Source organism: Neolamprologus multifasciatus, chromosome 15 (assembly GCF_963576455.1).
Source record: "Neolamprologus multifasciatus chromosome 15, fNeoMul1.2, whole genome shotgun sequence".
NCBI classification, from domain to species: domain Eukaryota; kingdom Metazoa; phylum Chordata; class Actinopteri; order Cichliformes; family Cichlidae; genus Neolamprologus; species Neolamprologus multifasciatus.
Window position 1 is genome coordinate 26971567 of NC_140453.1, and position 23138 is coordinate 26994704.

General features: G+C 41.9%; 1 protein-coding gene and 1 long non-coding RNA gene across 2 annotated transcripts in view; both read left to right on the forward strand.

Annotated features, from left to right (window-relative positions):
• Positions 1-23138, forward strand: part of LOC146502278 (NACHT, LRR and PYD domains-containing protein 3-like) — a 41681-nt gene that overhangs the window by 12474 nt on the left and 6069 nt on the right. The window contains exons 3-10 of the mRNA XM_085133342.1: positions 5633-7415; positions 7522-7695; positions 8270-8443; positions 9814-9860; positions 10033-10562; positions 11249-11292; positions 12665-12702; positions 13032-13093. Of these exons, the coding sequence (XP_084989468.1) occupies positions 5633-7415; positions 7522-7695; positions 8270-8443; positions 9814-9860; positions 10033-10562; positions 11249-11292; positions 12665-12702; positions 13032-13093 (2852 nt within the window). The remainder of the gene's footprint in view (positions 1-5632; positions 7416-7521; positions 7696-8269; positions 8444-9813; positions 9861-10032; positions 10563-11248; positions 11293-12664; positions 12703-13031; positions 13094-23138) is intronic.
• On the forward strand, positions 13446-22422 carry LOC146502279 (uncharacterized). The gene is made up of 3 exons (XR_014869478.1): positions 13446-13457; positions 19511-19545; positions 19899-22422. It is a non-coding gene; the product is annotated as an uncharacterized LOC146502279 (long non-coding RNA).

Genomic DNA, 23138 nt, shown 5'->3' on the forward strand with positions numbered 1-23138 from the left:
TTTCTCTAATCTTTTTGAGAGAGCTTTGCAGATTATTTTAAGGTCTACATTAATAAGGGATATTGGACGATAGCTTGAAGGAAATACAGGGTCTTTGCCTGGTTTTAGTAAGAGACTGATATTTGCAGAGTTCATATTTGGTGGTAGCCTACCATTTTCTTTGATTTCCTGCAACATCCTGTGAAAAACTGGTGCCAGAATCGTCCAGAATTCTTTGTAAAAATCTGTTGGAAAACCGTCTGGACCTGGAGCCTTATTATTGGGCATACTTATTACAGTTTCCTGGAGTTCACCTGGCGTCAGTGGCGAATCCAGTGCCATTGCTTGGGTGTCTAATAATTTTGGAAGAGTTATGTTGTCGAGAATTGATCAATTTCATTTTTAGATGGGTTTATTTGTGGTGTATATAAAGTTTCATAGAAATCACTAAAAAATGTGTTTATTTTTTTAAGATCATATATTGTATTCCCAGATAAATCTTTAACAGCACATATAGTTGTTTTTTCTTTATTGATTTTTAACTGGTTAGCAAGAAATTGTCCGGATTTGTTACCGTGGTCATAATTTTGCAGGCGAAGTCTTTGTACTAAGAATTTAGTCTTTATATTAATAATTTCATTTAATTCTAGTTTTGTCTTGCGTATTTTGTTTAATATTTCTTGATCTTGGTGTGACACATAGGCTTTTTCTAAGAATTTGATGTTTTTTTCTAGTTCCTGAATATTTTTGTTTTCTTCTTTCTTCTTATGTGATGAGAAAGAGATTATTTCACCTGTCATCATGGCTTTCCCTGCTTCCCAGAGGACAGATTCTGATGTTCCAGGAATGTCATTAAAGCCTAAATATAGAGTCCATTCTTTTTTAAAGTATTTGATAAACTCTTCGTCTTTGAGCAGTGATGTATTAAATCTCCAGTTTTTACTTGGTGTAGTATTATTCTTCTGTATTAGTGTTAAAGATTCAGGAGCATGATCGCTGACAGCTATAGGATGAATCTCAGTGTCTGAAATGTTACTCAGCAGTGAGCTGCTGACCAGAAAATAATCCAGACAAGAGTAGGAGTGATGAACATGTGAGAAGAAAGAATATTCCTTACTGTTGGGGTGAAGGGAGAGCCATGCATCACAAAGACCAAAGTCACTCATATACTGTTTGATTATATTTGTGGATTGCCAATTACGCTGAGTTCCTGCTGTATTGAGCCTATCCATTTCTTCATTTAGTCCCAGGTTGAGGTCTCCCCCAAGAACAATTGTGCAATCTAGGTGTTCGGAGAGTGTACTAAAAAAAACGTGGAAGAATGAGGGGTCATCAACATTTTGACCATATATACTTACAATACATAGCTTTTGGTTAAGTATAGATAGTTTGACGATTAGGAATCTTCCCTCTGGATCTATAACTGTATCGAGTACTGTGAAATTAATATTTTTATGTATTAGAATTGCTACTCCTCTTTGTCTAGAATTATAACAGGCTGAGAACACATTAGGAAACTCAGGTGTTTTAAGTTTATTCAAACCTGTGACAGGCATGTGGGTCTCTTGTAATAAAACAACCTCATCATCATTGTGGCTAATGATGTACGCTGTGTGTCTCACTTAGACGGGTGAGGAAAATGGAAACTTTTTTTTTTGTAAATAAAGAGAAGAAAATGCGCAGCGAGAAGCTCCATAGGTCTGACTATGTGTGTGCATAATAACTAAAATGAGCAAATGTGTGCGTGTGTCCTATATCTGTGTGGGCTGTGTGGCTGTTGTAAATGTGTTGCCTTTAAACACATGTGTGTGCGTGATCGTGCAGAGTGAGCATGTAGAAATAGACAGTGTTGTTTGTGGATGGATACAGGTGATCGACACAGTGATAGAAAAGAGAAGCAAAGAAACCAAAGAGCAAGGTGAGTGACAAGAGAGAGAGGGGAAAAGAATTAAAAACGGAAACATTCCAATTAAGGCATTGGCGGAGAGTGACAGTGACGTTATACTAAATTAGCAAACTGATATTACATAGTTAAGCAAAAGTTAATACAAGAGAGTGTGAGTGAAGAGAATAGTGTAGCGGATTCGTAATTTGATTATTTTAATAAACCATGTAACTTGGATGGATTCGATGCTGGCGTGACCACAGTGCACACGTCTAATATTGCTTACAGTGGTCCAAGGGACCACTCAGGGAGTTTTTGTGTTTGCTCAGACACATAATAATAATAATAATAATGGATTGCATTTATATAGCTCTTTTCGGGGCCCTCAAAGCACTTTACAATTCCACTATTCATTCACTCTCACATTCACACACTGGTGGAGGCAAACTACAGTTGTAGCCACAGCTGCCCTGGGGCAGACTGACAGAAGCGAGGCTGCCATATCGCGCCATCGGCCCCTCTGGCCATCACCAGTATCGGCAGGTGAAGTGTCTTGCCCAAGGACATAACAAGCGAGACTGTCCGAGCTGGGGCTCGAACCGGCAACAAGACAAACTGCCAACTCTTTGAGCCACGATCACCCACATGAAAAATTAGAGGGAACATTGATGAGCACCCCTTCCGACCACACATAGAATACACAAACATAACATTAGGAAGACAGGTCAGAGAGGTAAGGAAAAAAACCCCAGTGGAAATACACAATACATGAGGAGAGAAGAGGAGAAAAAAAGAACAGGGCTTTGTGGGGGCCATACCATAACTTCCCGTACTTCTTGTTCTTCTTTACGCTGAAGATAGTTCTTAATGACTTTGGATGTATGTTTGGGGTTGTTTTTCTAGTTTAGAAAAAGTAAATACTGAAGTTAGTTCAGAAAGATAGATATTAGAATCGAAATATCGAGATATATCTTTGTGACAATTGAAATATGGATTTTTTTTTCTAATTTCAATTCTAAAATCTAATTTTTTCAAATTGTTCATTCTTATTACTGCATAAACCAATAAACAACAGACAGTTCAATGAGGAGAGATCACTTAGAAGAATTGAACATGACTTATTGAGAGAGAAATTATTGTATTTGTCTACTAGAGTGATGACCCATCAGGAATCCCAGCAGTGATAGGATTTAGGATGGGGGCCCCCAGAGTCTAGTGCTGGTGGTGGTAGGCTAAAGACTGCAGAACTTAAATAGAGCTCTGGCTGAGTTGGAGATGGGGAGAGGTGGGTTGAACAAAACAGAGTCTGAAGGGGAGAATGACAGAGAACAGAGAGTTAGCACAGGCTGATTGGCTCAAAGAAGATAACTGGACTAGAGTAATGATGTCAGTATTCAGACTGACAGGAAGGGAAAGCAGTAGTTATGTAGAGCAGTGTTTCCCAACCTTTTGAAGCCACCACACATATTTCACATTAGAAAAATCACACGGCACACCACCAAACTAAAATGTCACAAAAAGCATGTTGATAATATTTCCCTGCGCACCAGGTATAGCAGAATTTGCTTGGTTTGTCCTTTTTTGCTTTCTTTTGACCACTACTCATGCTAGGGCCTTTATCTGGATCAGAGTTTTCTCCAGTACCCAGATCAGATTAACTACTCTTTCTTTTCAAATATTTATTTATTGCTATTACGTGTAATTTCCTGTAAGTTCTTCTTCATCTTCTTCTGTTTTAATGGCAGTTGGAATCCCATATAATTGGAGCAAGAAGTTGTATTCCCTTCTAGTGGAAGAGAATGTAACTGTTCTGCCTGTTACTCACACTGATTGTTTAGATTACCAATCAGGTGAAACCAAATAATCTTCCACACCTGATCATTTCCATGGCACACCTATGTGCCGCAGCACAGTGGTTGGGAAACTGATGTACAGAACAGAAAAGCAGGCTGTTACATCCCGTCTAGGGGAAACCAGAGTGCAACACAAAAAACAAAAAAAAGAAAACTAACACCCCAGCTCCCAAGTAAAGACCAACGGTACCACAGATTTGCGGGTACCGCCATTATGTATTTAAAATACAAAATATGACTAACTGTATTCCGTCACAGTTAACACCATTACACCTTTAAAAAGGTGGTATTCAGAATACAGCTACTTTGTTAAAATAAATGGATTACACAGCGGTCTTTTGCTGTTTCATATATTAGTCTACGCCCTCTCTATTTTTGCTAATTCCACGCTAGTGGAAGCCCACACAAAACACGCATTAAGAGGCCCTAATGCCTGGGTCTCAATCTCGCGGCCCATGTCACCCCTAGTTGCATAATGACATGAAGAAATAATTTTAAAAATTACTTAGAAAAATTATTTAATATGAAGACAATCGGCAGAGTGTTACAGGCATAGCCCTAAAGAATGTAGCCTCGTGGGCAGGCCCCCCTTTGTTTTACAAGAAATATGTAGGGGGGCGCACAAACACATCCTGCAACCACACACACCCATATTTTGCTCCATTGCGGTTTATTTCACACCTCAAACATTTAGTAAACAATTATGCAAATACAAGTAATCTGCAATAAATTACAGGTTGTAATAAAATAAACTACTAACTCTTTTACGCTATGTCCACACCTACACGGGTATTTTTGAAAGCGCAGCTGTTTCCATGCGTTTGGGCCTTTCGTCCACACGTAAACGGCAACTCAACTCACCGAAAACTGAGTTTTTTAAAACTCCTTTTTTGCATTTACGTGTGGACGAGGAATACAGAGTTCGTCAAGCAACATCAAAGGCATGTGCCTTTTTTCACGCCATGCTGTGCACACGTTATTGTTTACATGAGATGAATTGCAGAATGGCAGATAGAGAGAAAATACTGTTACTGTTAATCTGACTATCTTCAGGTTTTACACGCTTACATATACACACGCAGTAATTATTTTACGTGTAGTTGTTTTTTTTCCTGTGTAATAATATTCAACATTGCTATCAGTACATTTTTCAAAAAATGCCTCTCAGTGCAAAATGGGTTCAAAAACATAAACAACTGTAGGATACTGTTTGTCCGTGATTTAGACAGGGGGAACAAATCGTGGCAGGATCAGCCTGATATTATTTGTATCCCACTGTAACTTTACTGTATAAAGAACTAACATCTCTAAAATGTCAGCAGTAGTTTGTCATTACAACAAGTGTTTGGGAACTAAAAATCAAGAAGGTGGGATACTGTTTGTCCCTGATTTAAACAGCCCAGCGCTGCTCCAGACGAAGGGAAAACCAATTATGCAGGAGAGACCTACCCTAGCACTTGTGCAGGTGAAGCCAAAGGGAAGACATGCTTCACCATATTTTCTAGTCTTTGACTTAGAATGAAGTTGGTTTGGAAACATATTCAGCTATGCTTCATCTCCTGCTTTGCGTTTGTGTGGGCGCCCCGTGCTAGGAGTGTCCAAGCATTGTTGGTTTTTTTTCCTTTTCATACCGTGTCCCCCCTTCAATGGCTCTGTGCCCCCCCCTAGGGGACAGGCCCCACACTTTGGGAAGCTCTGCATTACTCTCATTGAGTAACGTAACGTAATACATTACAAAATACATTTTGGAGCATATATTCTGTAATCTGTACTGGAATACATTTTAAAAGTAACCTTCCCAACACTGGGTGTGACGACCAAAGACAACACACAAAATCATGACCTGGGACATAACACTTAATGAACTTACACATAAGCTTCATATTATCTAAATATGTGTTGTTATTTTACTCAGAGTTTCTTCTAAAGTGTCAGCCTAACCTGAAGAAGAAGTTCCAGTTTGTGTTTGGAGGGATCGCTAAAGCAGGAAACCCAACCCTTCTGAATCAGATCTACATAGAGCCCTACATCACAGAGGGAGGGACTGCAGGGGTCAGTGATGAACATGAGGTCAGACAGATTGAAACAGCATCCAGGAAACCAGATAGACCAGAAACAACAATAAGACAAGAAGATATCTTTAAAGCCTCATCTGTTAAAGATAAACCAATCAGAACAGTGCTGACAAAGGGAGCGGCTGGCATTGGGAAAACAGTCCTAACACAGAAGTTCACTCTGGACTGGGCTGAAGACAAAGCCAACCAGGACATCCAGTTCATGTTTCCATTCACTTTCAGAGAGCTGAATGTGCTGAAAGAGAAAAAGTTCAGCTTGGTAGAACTTATTCATCACTTGTTTCCTGAAACCAAACAAGCAGGAATCTGCAGCTTTGAAGACTTCCAGGTTGTGTTCATCTTTGATAGTCTGGATGAGTGTCGACTTACTCTGGACTTCCACAAAACTACAATTCTGACTGATGCTACAGAGTCCACCTCAGTGGATGTGCTGCTAATAAACCTCATCAGGGGGAAACTGCTTCCTTCTGTTCACCTCTGGATAACCACACGACCTGCAGCAGTCAATCAGATCCCTCCTGAGTATGTTGGCATGGTGACAGAGCTCAATGGATTCACTGACCCACAAAAGGAGGAGTACTTCAAGAAGAGATTCAGAGATAAGAACCAGGTAACCAAGATCGTCTCCCACATCAAGACATCACGAAGCCTCCACATCATGTGCCACATTCCAGTCTTCTGCTGGATCACTGCTACAGTTCTTGAGGATGTACTGAAAACCAGAGAGGGGGGAGAGCTGCCCAAAACCCTGACTGAGATGTGCATCCACTTCCTGGTGGTTCAGGCCAAAGTGAAGAAAGTCAAGTATGATGGAGGAGCGGAGACAGATCCACATTGGAGTCCAGAAAGCAGGAAAATGATCGAGTCTCTGGGAAAACTGGCTTTTGATCAGCTGCAGAAAGGAAACCTGATCTTCTATGAATCAGACCTGACAGAGTGTGGCATCGATGTCAGAGCAGCCTTGGTGTACTCAGGAGTGTTCACACAGATCTTTAAAGAGGAGAGAGGGCTATACCAGGACAAGATGTTCTGCTTCATCCATTTGAGTGTTCAGGAGTTTCTAGCTGCTCTATATGTCCATCTGACCTTCATCAACTCTGGAGTCAACCTGCTAGAAAAACAGCAAACATCCTGGTGGTCTAAACTTTTGCAAAATAAACCTAAAAGGAAAAATCTCCACCAGAGTGCTGTGGATAAGGCCTTACAGAGTCCACATGCACACCTGGACTTGTTCCTTCGCTTCCTCTTGGGTCTTTCACTTCATACCAATCAGATTCTTCTACAGGGTCTACTGACACAGACAGGAAATAGCTCACTGAACAGTCAGGAAACAGTCCAGTACATCAAGAAGAAGCTCAGTGAGAATCTGTCTGCAGAAAGAAGCATTAATCTGTTCCACTGTCTGAATGAAATTAATGATTGTTCTCTATGGAAGGAGATCCAAACGTCTTTGAGTTCAGGAAGTCTTTCAAAACAAAAACTGTCTCCTGCTCAGTGGTCAGCTCTGGTCTTCATCTTACTGTCATCAGAAGATCTGGATGTTTTTGACCTAAGGAAATACTCTGCTTCAGAGGAGGCTCTTCTGAGGCTGCTGCCAGTGGTCAAAGTAACTAGGAAAGCACTGTAAGTGTTTAGAGATCCTATTTAGTCCTGGTGATTCAAATGTGCTGGTACTGACTGAAACTTAATTTCTTCTTTCTTTTTATTTTTCTTGTCATTTTCTATTCAGTCTGAGCTTTTGTAAGTTTACAGAGAGAAGCTGTAAAACTCTGTCCTCAGTTCTCAGCTCCCAGTCTTCTAGCTTGAGAGAGCTGGACCTGAGTAACAATGACCTGCAGGATCCTGGCGTGAAGCTTCTGTCCGCAGGACTCAAGAATCCACAATGCAAACTGGAAACTCTGAGGTTAGGTAACATTAAAAAGATAACTGAAAGCTAATTTTCATAATTTAAAAAACTTCTACCTTGGTTAGGATTGTCTTTACTAATGTCAATTGTCAAATGCCAGTTTACTAAACTTCATCACTAATTTCTGGATTTATTTCCATTATTTTTATTTTGTAATCAATCCATCCATCCATTTTCTTCATTACCTTTTTAACTTAAGTGATTAAAATAAAAGATGGAGGGATTATCTTGTGAGGTACAAGTACCAAGCACTCCCACTTAGTGTTATTTTCAATTTAATGCTTAATTCTTTCTTGAGGAAGTGGTATATGTTTGGCCAAACAAATCTGCCAAGCTTAGTGTCGGGACTTACAAATATTTTTATATAACTGAGGCACCTTATTTTTTATTTTATTTTTATTTTTTATTTAAGAAGTATTCAGAAAGGACTCTGAAGTTTTTCTCTGCTAAGTATTTATTTCGATGGAATCAACATGTTTGATCGAATGAGAAGAAAAGTGAATTAAAGTATTTTCTTTTGCTTGTGTTCGAGGAGTAAATGTGAGTCTTGTGTTGTTTTGTTTGCCTCCAGTCTTTCAGGTTGTCTTATCACAAAGGACAGCTGTGCTTCTCTGGCCTCAGCTCTGAGATCTAACCCTTCCCATCTGAGAGACCTTGACCTGAGTTATAATCATCCAGGAGACTCAGGAGTGGCTCTGCTGTCAGCCAGACTAGAGGACCAACAATCGAAACTGAAAAACCTCAGGTATGGGAGGTCTGGTACAGCCACAGACAGTGTGTGATAGTCAATCTCTTTCCTTTACTCAGCCTGTCCATCATGCTGAATAAACGTGTTACATGAACAATCACACAAGTAGCAAACGTTTTTCTTTTTATGACAGTAAAAGTACTAATTGGATATGAATGTATGTGTGTAGCATGTCTTCAAGCAACTCCAAGAACAAAAATTTCCTTACTCAGTTTGGGGTGATTCCAGGCTGAAGAATACCTCTTTTGTATTTTCACTTCCTGCAACTTTTATTAGTGTTATTGATTAGGATAATATTATTTCAAAAGGTCATTTAATTGGTCATTATTTGTTAGATTTATTTTTATAACGTTGCCTAATGGTTTGCCAGAACCTCTTTAAGGCAGATCAAAAGTCTTTTTCCTCTGCGTCACCAAATTTGTCTTGCTACTTTGCTTCAGCTACTGCCGAATCTGCATTCCATTTGGCCTCCTTGTACCTGTTACCTGCCTCTGAAGTCCCACAGCAGAATATGGTCCATTCCCTGCCAGCTGTTCCCATCACACCCTTACTATACATTTAGGAGGGCGAGGTCTGTCCAGCATCCTCCCTTGCCACCTAATCCAACTCACTACCAAGTGGTGATCAATTGACAGCTTGGCACCTCTCTTCACCAGAACCTATGGCTACAGATCTGATAATACGATTATTATTGTTGTTGACGGTCAGCGTTTGTTATGGATAAAGTATAATTTGCACAGAAGTCCAATAACAGAACACCACTCGAGGTCAAATTGGATCAGGCAGGCCTTTCCCAACAGTCACGTCCCGAAGTATCGGGCATCCCTGCCTGATCTAATCCGACTGAGGGCTACTCCAGACTGGAGCAGGGTTCAACCCCTTCCCAGGAGATTGATTCCAGAACCCAAGCCATGCACTGCAGTGAGCCTGACTATATCTAACTAGTATCTCTCAACCTCATGCAGCAGCTCAAGTTCCATTCAAGTCAGCCTTAGTAGCTGGGTACAAAACCACAGGGCCCCGCCACTGACTGTCACCCTACACACATTTCACCTGACCCCTCAAGTATATAGTCCAGACTAGAAGTAATAAATGCACAAACTAGTTTTTTAGCTTCACTCTGAGTGAAGATGGTTCTAATGTTAGAGATACTGATCAAATGTAAGACTAGCACAGTCCTAGCATGGAACCCTGAACTCCATAATTACCTTAGTGTAATTTCCTTCTGATTGTGAAAAAGAATCCCCATTTACATGAACACAATAGAGTCTATTAGACAACCATTATTGCATTGTATATATTACAAATACATGTAATGTTGATGTGTGAAAGACACTGAGGTGGTCTGACCCCCCTCCTACCTTTAGGATGAGGCCTGCTGGAGTCCGATGGTTGAGACCAGGTCTGAGGAAGTGTAAGCGTGTTTTTGATGTGATTCATGAATACAAAGCAGCACACATTCAACCATCTTTAAACTGTCACATCACTCATTCACATCTGTGATGTCAGTAGTCATTATCAAAGAGTCAATCAATGAACAGATGATGGATGAGTAACTGCAGCTGTATTGTGTTTGTTCTCCTTAGATATCTGTGAACCCACACCCAGCGCAAACACAATACATACAAAGATCAAGCTGTCTGACAACAACAGGAAAATGACATTGGTGAAGGAGGATCAGTTATATCCTGACCATCATGACAGATTTGAGCTTCCTCAGCTGCTCTGTAGAAATGGTCTGACTGGTCGATGTTACTGGGAGGTGGAGTGGAGAGGGAAGGTTGATTTATCAGTGAGTTACCGAGGAATAAAAAAGAAAGGAAGCAGTAATGGCTGCAGGTTTGGAAGCAGTGATCAGTCCTGGAGTCTGAGGTGCTCTGATGACGCCTGTTACCATGTCTGGCACAATGATGAAACAGCATCCATCTCCTCCACCTCCTCCTCGGTCTCTCACAGAGTAGGGGTGTATGTGGACTGTCCTAGTGGCACTCTGTCCTTCTACAGAGTCTCCTCCGACGCTCTGATCCATCTCCACACCTTCAGCACCACATTCACTGAGCTTCTGTACCCTGGATTTGGGTTCTGGTCACCTGGTTCTTCAGTGTCTCTGTGTGCAGTTGAGTATGGGTAGCCTCATCCATTAGAAAAGCTGTAGAGCAGATAATTCCGTCTGCACATGGGTCTCTTTCACTCAGAAACACGTTTTCTAATTCACAAATACATAGACTACCACATCATTAAAGTCCCTTTATTTTATCTTCCTCTTTGTTTAGAAATTAAAAATGCATTAATTAAAAATCTCTGTTAAAATATAGCTACTCTCAATGCAGTCACAGAAAGGAATTTGAAGGACAAACTGTTTTGGTGTGCAGTCTAATAGGTTAGAGGAAAGGAGCAAGACTACAAGTTTATGCACGGAGAGAGAGGATATGCAGATGATTGGAGTGGCAGGGAAGGGTTCTAGGGATAGTGTGAGATGGAGGCAGATGATCCACTGTGTCAACCATAAAGGGAGCAGCCAAGATTAGAAGAAAAGAAAAAAACAGCTTTGGTGTTCAGTCATCCTGCTAGCACCTTTGGCAGCCATACCCTGGGAGGGTTGATGGGCCGTATTAGTAGTATCCTATGGTCACCATATTGTTAATATTTGATCTAATGATTAATATTTTTGCTACAGACAAAGAGTATTTACATTATGTACTAAATCATTCTGTCTGCCTCTGTGTCTATGAGAACAAAGTTGAATAATTCTTCTTCCCATCTTATATCCTGATACTAATGTTGTGCCTTTATCCTTTTCAGGATGCAAGAGGTAAACTGACTTGGGATAGAAAACTTTCAGACAGGTAATCAAATAAAAAAAAATTCAACTGGGTTATGCTTGTTAAACTGAAGCATAGCTTATCCATACACTTTCATTCAGACTTCATTGAACAGAGGAGCAGTTTGCTCAACACCTGTTGATCTAACTCATACTTGGTGGGTATATTGCTGGAGACCTGATAGAGGGCAGTAAAGACAGTGAAGTTATTTTGATAACCAGTTGGCACACTCTACATCAACAATCCATTCAGGTTTTACTTTGAGTGGGCACTGTGGATTCTTGTTTGTGTGTTGTTTCTATAATTTCTGTGTATTGTACTTTGTTCTACATTGGTGGGCAAAGTGGTGATGCTCCATTGGCTGATGGAGAGAGAGGACCTGGCTGAAGGAGGGAGAGGACCCCCAGGCCTTCCTGGAAGTTTTTCAGGCCACTGCAGAGGTTTTCTGGTGGCCCGAGGAAAAATGGTCGCTGCAGTTTATGCCTCATCTAGCTAGGGAAACTCAAAGGGCAACGCTTAGCCTTCCGGTGGTGAGAAGCTGTTTTTCCGATGTCAGAGGGGGAAGCTCAGCTGCTGAACTTGCTCACCCTGGACCAGTTCATGGAGACAGGAACAGTGTAGTCGGTTCAGCATACAGTGTGCTGGTAAGGTGCCAAGGGGGTATACACTAGATTATGGTGGATTCAGGCTGTACAAAGACCCTGGTCTACCAGCCCAGGGCACTGCTTGAGGCAGAGTATGTGGAGGTTGTACGTGTGCATGGGGGCATTCATGAATATCCCATAGTGCTGCTGCAAATAAAACACAAAATTCATATAGTAAAGACTGAAGTCAGCTTGTGCCTGAGGCATCCCTTAATTCTGGGGACAGATTTAATAACCTGTAGGGGCAGTGTGTGGGGATGCGTTCACGACCTTTGGCGGTGTGTAGTGTCTGTGCTGTGCTCAGTGGTGACATGTGGTCGCCCGACACTGACTCTGGGGAGGAGGAGACAGCAGGGCATTCTCGTGAGGCCCGCTGCCACCGGTGATTCACTCCATGGAAGAGTTTCCACTAGAGCACTCTCATGATGACACCCAAACAAATCCTATGACCAAGTGATAAATCCAGTTGTCATGCTACATCAACAGTCCATTCAGATTTTACCTCCTCCTGGACCAGTTAGGCACTGCTTGCCACAAAAGTGCAATAGAAAAGGGCAACAAATCATTTGGAGTTACGCTTCACAGAAAAATCCATGTATAGGTGAATCCATAAATACTGAACCACGAATAGGCGGTGGTTGACTGCACTGGTTATTTGAGATCCTCATTGGAAGATTTAATAAAGTTAATTCAAACAAAATGTAGTCAGTTTTCACTTGAGCCTTTACCTGTTAGTGTGCTTGTGTCTGCAGTGTCCCAGAGAGGTCAAGTACAACTTCCAGAGACACACGTGAGTACTGAAACTAGTACTAAGTTCTGTCATTAATAAATCTAGTTAAAAAGTGTGTTTTTGTATTTAGTTTAAAGCTCTGGAAAACACATTCTCCTCACATGTTTAAGATCTAAAACCATGAGAATACAGTCACGTTAAGAACAGTCAAGGTTAGTCCGATAATCTGAATGTGTGTATTTCACGTGTTCTTTTTTACGATGATTTACTTGGAAGGTCATGGTTCAGCTTTGATCTTAATGAGTGAAATGTGTTTTCAAGTAGTATTAAATGATGCATGAAAAGCTGTAAAACCTTTGTGATGCCAGCTTTTTGTCTTCTAACCTCAGTGGACTCGGGATTCGAGCTGGATCATACCACAGCAGAAACAGATCAAGAGGATGTGATGGAGGTGTGAGAACAATGACCAGTCCTGAGGTTCCTGATCATAGATTTGTAAAATACCTGCTGCAGCTTGGTGACAAAGAGGCCATCAGCAATGAAAATTCACTCACAGTAGAAGTTGGTTTTATTCCATCACTGCACAGATGTTTGTGTTACCAAGCTGCTTTTAGCTCTGCACCTGTTCCAACTTGAATGTGTAGTTCCAGTCCTGTATCCTTGTGAACAGCATGCTAGAGTTAAGTTTGTTTCTTCACTCAACACTCAGTCAGGTTATTGGTCCTAAAAGTCCTGATCATGTTCCTTTCTGAATTCTAGTCTCCAACAAGCTTCCAACGTGCAGTTCAAACTGAGTCTGCACGAATCTTCTACAGGTAATGACAAGAAATCCACACCTCCACCTTTTTACAGCCCATTAGGTAATGTTTTCTTTAAATTAGACTAACTTCAGCACCCTGATGTGCCATTATGTTCCTGTTAGACGATTATGCAAACAAAAAGTTGAGTGGACAGTTCCTACCATAAAACGATTGCATTGTATAAACGTGGTCATTCTTCTCCCCACAGAATGAACACAAACAACACCTGAGTGTGTCAGGACATTAATCTCAGCACTGACTCTTCAGTGTTGCTATGACTTAATGCATGTTGCTAGAGTTATTTGAATTTTCAGCTACACAGTTGCTCACAGTTTTTCTGATGTTTGGCAGCTTGTTACAAGCTCAAAGAAGTCCTGCCATTAATTAATTCTTCGATGTTAAATATGATCAACCTATTTCTAATAATTGGCTATGTACCACAGGCCTTCAAGCTGGCTGTAGTTAAACCTTTACTCAAAAAGCCATCACTAGACCCAGCAGTCTTAGGTAATTATAGGCCAATCTCCAACCTTCCTTTCATATCAAAAATCATTGAAAGAGTAGTTGTCAAACAGCTAACAGATCATCTGCAGAGGAATGGCTTATTTGAAGAGTTTCAGTCAGGTTTCAGAGCTCATCACAGCACAGAAACAGCTTTAGTGAAGGTTACAAATGATCTTCTTATGGCCTCTGACAGTGGACTCATCTCTGTGCTTGTCCTGCTAGACCTTAGTGCAGCATTCGATGCTGTTGACCATAATATCCTATTAGAGCGATTAGAACATGCTGTAGGTATTACAGGTACTGCGCTGCAGTGGTTTGTATCATATCTATCTAATAGACTCCAATTTGTACATGTAAATGGAGAGTCCTCTTCACACACTGAGGTTAATTATAGAGTTCCACAGGTTTCGGTGCTAGGACCAATTCTGTTTACACTATACATGCTTCCCCTAGGCCAGGGGTCTGCAACCTTTAACACCCAAAGAGCCACTTGGACCCGGTTTCCACGCAAAAGAAAACACTGGGAGCCGCAAATACTTTTTGAAATCTAAAATGAAGATAACACTGCATATATTGTTTTTTTACCTTTATGCTTTGTGTGAACAACTAAAGTAAGTAAGTAAAGTTTATTTATTAAGCGCTTTTCACAGAAAGGCAGTCACAAAGCGCTGTACACAAAGATTAAAATAAACAATACAATCAATAGACATTATACAGAATGTAAAAGATCAAATGTAAATAATGTAAAGAATATAAAATACGTAGATCAACAAAAGGCTTGTTTGAACAGAAACTGCTTTTTAAAAGAATCCACAGAGCAACTAAGGTGTGTTGCTTATGAAATCCATGAAGTGCTACAGAGAAAATTACATTTTATTTATGTAATTAACACATTTTGAACCCTTAAAGAACTATAACAAAAGGAAAGACACCCAGCTGAACTAAAATGATCCAGCAAACAAAAACTGTTATGAGCCGCCACCCTTATATCGCCTTTGGGCTTTTGAAGCCTTGACCTGACTTTTAAAAAGTAATTGGAAAAAGCACTATGCTGCTAAAAAATGAAAAATAAATATTTGCAAAATTCCGCCTAAATAGGGCTTTGGAGTTGACGTCACGCCGCAATGCATTGTGGGAGCGCGGTGCCATGTTCGGGGTCTATGAATCAAAACAAACACACTGTGTTGGAACGACGATTACAAGATGCTTAAAAGCAGCTCCAAAGAAACGGACGGTATAGAGACCGATTTCATTCAGAGGCGAAGCGGCGGTACTTGCAGAAAATAGCGTGCATTGGAAATGTGGACCCGTATGAAATACAACTGTGGAGTAGAAACCCTGAAGACCAGCCGCTACTGACGTAGCCTGACATATTTTCGTACCTTGTCTGTGGAGTCAGCGCGTACAAATCGTCATTCAAACAAAGGTAAGTCAGCTCGAGTACTGCGTGTGAAATGCGTTTGATTTCCCTGCAAACATTCACATTAGTGCAGCATAAATTCATTCATGAGGGGAAATTACAGTGAGAACATGTGGAGGCTGTTAGGTGGATAACATAGTGAGTTCAGTGCATGGATGAGACATTGTCCTGAAGGATTTAGTTATTCTCTATGGTTAAAGAAATTGCAATGATTTATTCATATTTATTATAAATAATTCTAATTATACATCTTGCTTCCATATTTGTATCCTGTGTCACTAAAAATACATTTGATTTTAGTTTTATACATTGATTAATGACCTGCAGAATCTCCTTATCATATTAAGTGATTCATAATTGTCACTTTATGCTTTCTCCATCTCTAAAGTGATGACATCCTTGCATTACATACTTTAGGTTAATTTTCTGCAGGCAGGTTTCTGACAGAGAACAGGCAGATTTACACTATAACATGCAGCGTTCTATAGATGGACACATAAAGAAATGAAAAATTACATGTATGTGCTAACTTTCTAAACACTTTGTTACATTTATGATAAAGTAGATTAAACACATTTATGTCGGCCTTGGCTCATAGTTCTTGTCTTTAAATTAACTTTGTCTGTGTGTGTTTCAGGTCCTGCACTATCCAAGACTGAATGAACCAGCATTGCAGCCATGGGTCATTATGAGCATCACAGGGAAGGTTGAAGCCGCCCACTGCACCTGTAAGGCCAGAGTCGCGGAGACCTGCACCCATGTCACTGCTCTTCTGTTTAAAGTAGAAGCAACAGTGCGGATCATGGCACAAGGACTGTTACAGATGAACCTGCATGCTGGGTTTTGCTGGGTAATGTGACCAAGATACAGTCAGTGGTTGGCCATAAGATAGACTTCTCCTCTTCAGCTGCCCAAAAAAGGCTCTTGATCAAAATATAAACAGACCATCTATATTGAAAGGTAAAAGGAGCCGTCCACAAAAAAGAAAAATCACACCTGCTACTGTGGAGGAGTTATGCTATAATGCCATAATGTTTTATCTAGGGGTCTAGATTTATGCCTGTAGTGCACTGCTGTGTAAATAATTTGCATTTACTGAATATGTAATGACTGAGTCCCACTGTTCAAAAATTGAATAAAGAAACAAACTAATGTTTGCCTTTTTTTTATTATTAAAACCACTTTATAGAACATCACATCAGTTACAGTGTAGAATCCAGTCATTTATAGTCTACAAGTGACAAAATGTTTACATAAAATCATGACAGTGTTTACATGATATCACCCACTACTAATATTACCTTAATTACTGTATCTTTTGAAGAAAAAAAAAATACCGCTATTTATACAGCAAAAGACTTAGGAATGTTTAACAGGAGCAGGTTTCATTTTTCCCTGGTTTTATTATCACACTGTTCACCAAATGCAGCAAACCTTCACCATCTTATCCAGAAGGGTCACCTCTTCACCCTCACATGGAAGAAGTAATCTGATTGGCATGGTGGTTTGTTTGAAGCAGGTCCCTTGTGTAGCGCTGGAACTCAGTCATGATGTTTCATCCATTTCATTGGCTGGTTTGCTGCAATAATGCCAAATAATTAGCAACTCTATAAATAGAAGGTAGTTCTGCAAAATCACTCAGTAGGATGTTTGTTCTAATTTGCTATGAGCTCAGAGCGCATCGAAAATAAAACTAATAGGCTATAAAGAGTGATATGAACATATTTAGAACTTACCGGAATGAAAATGTCTGGAGCACACCAACAGATATTTGGAGATGGAAGAGAACTGGATATCAGCTTGTCTCACAGCTGCTATCCAGGCTAGACGCCGTTTGGTAACATCGATACATGAGCTGCCTCATGTTGCTTCCAGGTTGGGAAGCAACATGAGCTCACAGCCTGTTTTGTTGTCGGGCTGTGAGCTGAAAAGCTACAGCCGGCTGTATGCGTACAGCAACCGTGTGTGAAAAGTGGTCAATAAAGAGATGCTGAAAAGCATGTTCATGCAAACATCGTCGGGTCTGCCGTGATATGTTTACAATAAGACTTATGGTCCCGAACCTCTGCGCACAGCATCTGCAAATCGGGGCTTTCATCTTTACGCAGGACTTTAAGCTGTCATCTGTGAGGCGTGAGCGGTGTTTGTTTTAACATAGTTCATGGTGGAGCTGCTGACATAATGTGGATCCGAAGATCCATAACTGGCCTACCTGGGGTCGAAAGTCTCGATAAATGCACGGCGTTTCGGCGGGTATACCGGCTTCCGCGAGTGTGACGCTTATTTTGAGCGGTGAAAAAAATAATATAATATAATTTTATTTTTATATTTCAAAATCACAATAATCTTCCAATTTAGAACTACAAGTTAAAAAAAGAACTAAACACAAATAAAATACACTTCAGCTAAATACTTCTAATTTATTTTCCCAAACCACCCGGAGCCGCAGTATAAGGACAAAAGAGCCGCATGCGGCTCCAGAGCCGCAGGATGCCGACCCCTGCCCTAGGCAGCATCATTAGGAGACATAGCATAAATTTTCACTGCTATGCAGATGACACCCAGCTCTATCTATCTATGAAGCCAGATACCACACAAAAATTAGTTAAACTGTTAAACTGAGGTTATTGTACTCGGCCCTGAAAATCTTAGAAATATGGTATCTAACCAGATTCTTACTCTGGATGGCATTACCTTGGCCTCCAGTAACGCTGTGAGGAACCTTGGAGTCATTTTTGACCAGGATATGTAAATATGTAAGATAAATTGTGTATGTTTCTGTTCTGTGTCTTGTGTACTGTTTGTTTGTATATGTGTCTTTCTGGCTGCTGTTACAACCAAATTTCCCCTTGTGGGACAATTAAAGGATTATTCTATTCTATTCTATTCTTCTATTCAATATGTCCTTCAACGCACATATTAAACAAATATGTAAGACTGCGTTCTTCTATTTGCGCAACATCTCTAAAGTTAGAAATATCCTGTCTCAGAGTGAAGCTGAAAAACTAGTTCATGCATTTATTACTTCCAGGCTGGACTACTGTAATTCCTTATTATCAGGAAGTCCTAACAACTCCCTGAAAAGCCTTCAGCTAATCCAAAATGCTGCAGCAAGAGTACTGACAAGGACTAGAAAGAGTTTTTCCTTCCCACTGTCGCCAAAGTGCTGGCTCATAGGGGGTCATATGATTGTTGGGTTTTTCTCTGTATCTATGAAGCGCCTTGAGGCGACTTTTTTTGTGATTTGGCATTATATAAATAAAATTGAATATATAAATAAATTGAATTGACAGCAGTGGTTTCCACACATTTGGAGGTCGGTTGTTTATACATTTTGAAATGATTAAAACCACCACCATCCATGTGCTGACTGACATCTGCAAAATATGCAAATTCTATTTTAAAAAAAAGTTTTAAAAAAAATCATTATTTCATCTCTCCAGTTCCCTCTCTAGTTTTATATCTATCAAACCTAAAAGACGGCACCTTGGAAGAAACGAGAAACGAGCTTTAGTGGTCACATACATAATCATAAAGAGTACAACAACAGTGAAATGTGTTGTGTCTGAGCTGCAGACATAGCCGCGCCATTCCAGGCCATGGTGTTTGGCATGGGGGGCCTAGTCAGGACCCTTACGGGATACTGGGAGGGAATCGAACTTGCAACTTCCGCTCCAAAGGTGTGTGGTCTTTCCAGTACACTATCCAGCTGCCCTTGTAGTAAAGTGTGCAGTCAGTTTGATCAGTATTTTGGAAATGTTTTGTGATTCCGTACACCAAATACCAATATTCCTGGCTAAAGACCAGGAAGAGAGACATGTCCCTGGATGGGAGGAGTTAGAAAGGTCATCCAACAAAAATATCTGTTGCAAATTAGACATGTGAATTGTCCACTGTCAAATAAGGGAGCAACTGAAAGAAGAAGATTCATTTTATGTGAGTCATGCACAGTTTAAAATGTGAAGGGGGTAAAACTGACCCCTTTGCAGTTTAGTTCCAGTTTGGTTACTGTGGCGCTGCAATCCAGGGCAGAGATAAAAGACAATAGTTATTTGGGATTCTCATGGGTAGCATTAATAAAGTTAGTTCAAACTTAATCGTTCTCTTAACTCTTTAACTGTGGGTGTTATGCTTGTGTCTGCAGTTTGCAGAAGAAAACGATGAGATCCACAGACACCTGTGAGTACTGAAACTCAGTTATCAAGAACGTATTAAATGATTATAAATGTTTGTGTCCTAAACTCACCACAGAAATATTTATAAGAGATTTAGTTTAAAGCTCTGGAAAAGACATTCTACTCACATGTTTAAGATCTAAAACCATGAGAAGACAGTCACGTTCAAAACAGTCGAGGTTAATCTGATAATTTGATAATCTAAATGTGTGTATTTCATGTTTTACGATGATTTACTTGGATGGTCACGGTTCAGCTTTGATTTTAATGAATGAAATGTATTTTCAAGTAGAAGGAAATGATGCATAAAAAGCTGCAAAACATTTGTGATGTCAGCTTTTTGTCTTCTAACCTTAGTGGACTCTGGATTCGAACTGGATCATACCACAGCAGAAAGAGATCAGGAGGACGTGATGGAGGTGAGAGAACAATGACCAGGTCCTGACGTTCCTGATATACAGGTTGGGTCATTTATATGGATACAGCGTAATAAAATGGGAATGGTTGGTGATATTAAAGTCCTGTTTGTGGCACATTAGTATATGTGAGGGGGCAAACTCCTCAAGATGGGTGATGACCATGGTGGCCATTTAGAAGTCGGCCATCTTGGATACAACTTTTGTTTTTTCAATAGGAAGAGGGCCATGTGACACATCAAGCGTATTGGTAATGTCACAAGAAAAACAATGGTGTGCTTGGTTTCAACGTAACTTTATTCTTTCATGAGTTATTTACAAGTTTCTGACCACTTATAAAATGTGTTCAATGTGCAATTGTGTTGCACTGTCACACACTGATAGCAACACCGCAGGAGAAATGCCAGCACAGATATCCAGTATTTGTAGTTTCAGGTGCTGCACATCTCGTATCTTCACACCATAGACAATTGCCTTCAGATGACCCCAAAGATAAAAGTCTAACGGGTCAGATCGGGAGACCTTGGGGGCCATTCAACTGGCCCACGACGACCAATCCACTTTCCAGGAAACTGTTCATTTGGAATGCTCGGACCTGGCACCCATAATGTGGTGGTGCACCATCTTGCTGGAAAAACTCAGGGAACGTGCCAGCTTCAGTGCATAAAGAGGGAAACACATCATCATGTAGCATTTCAAATATCCAGTGGCCTTGAGGTTTCCATTGATGAAGAATGGACCCACTATCATTGTACCCCATATACCACACCAAACCATCACTTTTGTTGTTCCAACAGTCTTGGAGGGATCCATCCAATGTGGGTTAGTGTCAGACCAATAGCGGTGGTTTTGTTTGTTAACTTCACCATTCACATAAAAGTTTGCCTCATCACTGAACAAAATCTTCCTGTTCCAATTTTTGTTTTGCCCCTTCTGCAAATTCTGTGCGCCGATCTGGGTCATCCTCATTGAGATGCTGCAGTAGCTGGAGTTTGTAAGGGTGCCATTTGTGAGTAGCTAATATCTGCCGAAGGGATGTTCGACTAATGCCACTCTCCAGTGACATGCGGTGAGTGCTACGCTGTGGGCTCTTCCTGAATGAAGCTAGGACAGCCACTGATGTTTCTTCATTAGTGACAGTTTTCTTGCGTCTACATTTTGGCAAATCCAACACTGAACCAGTTTCACGAAACTTAGGAAGCAGTTTGCTAACTGTAGCATGGGAGATGGGTGGTCTCGTAGGGTGTCTTGCATTGAAATCTGCTACAATGACCTGGTTACTGCGTTCACCAGATATCAACACAATTTCGGTCCGCTCCTCACGTGTTAACCTCTTTGACATGTCAATGGCTGTGAACAAAGAGAAACTTGTAAATAACTCATGAAAGAATAAAGTTACGTTGAAACCAAGCACACTGTTGTTTTTCTTGTGACATTACCAATAAGTTTGATGTGTCACATGGCTCCTCCGTGAATCGCTACCTTATCGTGGTGGAGGGGTTTGTGTGTCCCAGGGATCCCAGGGGCTATGTTGTCTGGGGGCTTTTGCCCCCTGGTAGGGTCTCCCATGGCAAATTGGTCCTGGGTGAGGGACCAGACAAAGAGCGATTCAGAAGACCCTTATGAAAAGAACATCGAGGGAACAGTTTACCCTGCCCGGGATAGGGTTACCGGGGCCCCGCCCTGGAGCCAGGCCCGGGGAGGGTGCCCAAGAGCGTCTGGTGGCCGGGCCTTAGTCCATGGGGCCCGGCCGGGCACAGCCCGAAGAGGAGACATGGGCCCATCCTCCCGCAGGCCCACCACCCACAGGAGGCGCCATAGGGGTCGGGTGCATTGTGTGCCGGGTGGCGGCCAGGAGCGGAGGCCCTGGCAGACTGACCCCCGGCTGCCAAGACTGGCAATAGGGACATGGAATGTCACCTCTCTGGTGGGGAAGAAGCCTGAGTTAGTGCGTGAGGTTGAGAGGTACTGGCTAGATATAGTCGGGCTCACCTCTATGCATGGCTTGGGCTCTGGAACCAGTCTCCTGGAGAGGGGCTGGACTCTGTCTCAGTCTGGAGTTGCCCCTGGTGAGAGGCGGCGGGCTGGGGTGGGTATTCTAATATCCCCTCGGCTTGCTGCCGGTACGTTGGGGTTTTTCCCGGTGGACGAGAGGGTTTGTTCCCTGCGCCTTAGGGTCGGGGAACGGGTCCTGACTGTCATCTGCGCTTATGCGCCAAGTGGCAGTTCGGAGTACCCAGCCTTCTTAGAGTCCCTGGGGGGGGGGGGGGGGGGGGTGCTGGAAGGTGCTCCACCTGGAGACTCTGTTGTCCTGCTGGGAGACTTCAATGCTCCCGTGGGTAACGACAGCGAGACCTGGAGGGGCGTGATTGGGAGGAATGGCCTCCCTGATCTGAACCCGAGCGGTGCTTTGTTATCTGTGCTAATCACAGTTTGGCCATAACAAACACCTTGTTCGAACATAAGAGTGTCCATAAGTGTCCATAAGTGCATGTGGCACCAGGACGCTCTAGGCCGTAGGTCGATGATCGATTTTGTAATCGTATCACCAGACCTGCGACCATATGTTCTGGACACTTGGGTAAAGAGAGGGGCTGAGCTGTCAACTGATCACCACCTGGTGGTGAGTTGGATCAGGTGGCGGGGGAGGACGCTGGACAGACCTGGTGCACCTAAATGTGTGGTGAGGGTGTGCTGGGAACGTCTAGCAGAGGCCCCAGTCCGCAAGATCTTCAACGCACACCTCCGGCAGAGCTTCAACAGCATTCCGAGGGAGACTGGGGACATTGAGTCCGAATGGACCATGTTCAGCGTCTCCATTGCCGAAGCTGCTACATTGAGCTGCGGCCGCAAGGTGGTTGGTGCCTGCCAGAGGTGAAGGGAGCCACCAGGCTGAAGAAGGAGTCCTATCGGGCTTGGTTAGCCTGTGGGACTCCGGAGGCAGCCGACAGGTATCGACAGGCCAAGCGGAATGCGGCTCGGGCAGTGGCTGAAGCAAAAACTCGGGTGTGGGAGGAGTTCGGAGAGGCCATGGAAAAAGACTTTCGGACTGCCTCGAAGAGATTCTGGCAAACTGTCAGGCATCTCAGGAGGGAAAAGCGGTGCTCTACCTGCACTGTGTATAGTGCTGGCGGAGCGCTGCTGACGTCGACTGAGAAAATTGTCAGGCGGTGGAAGAAAT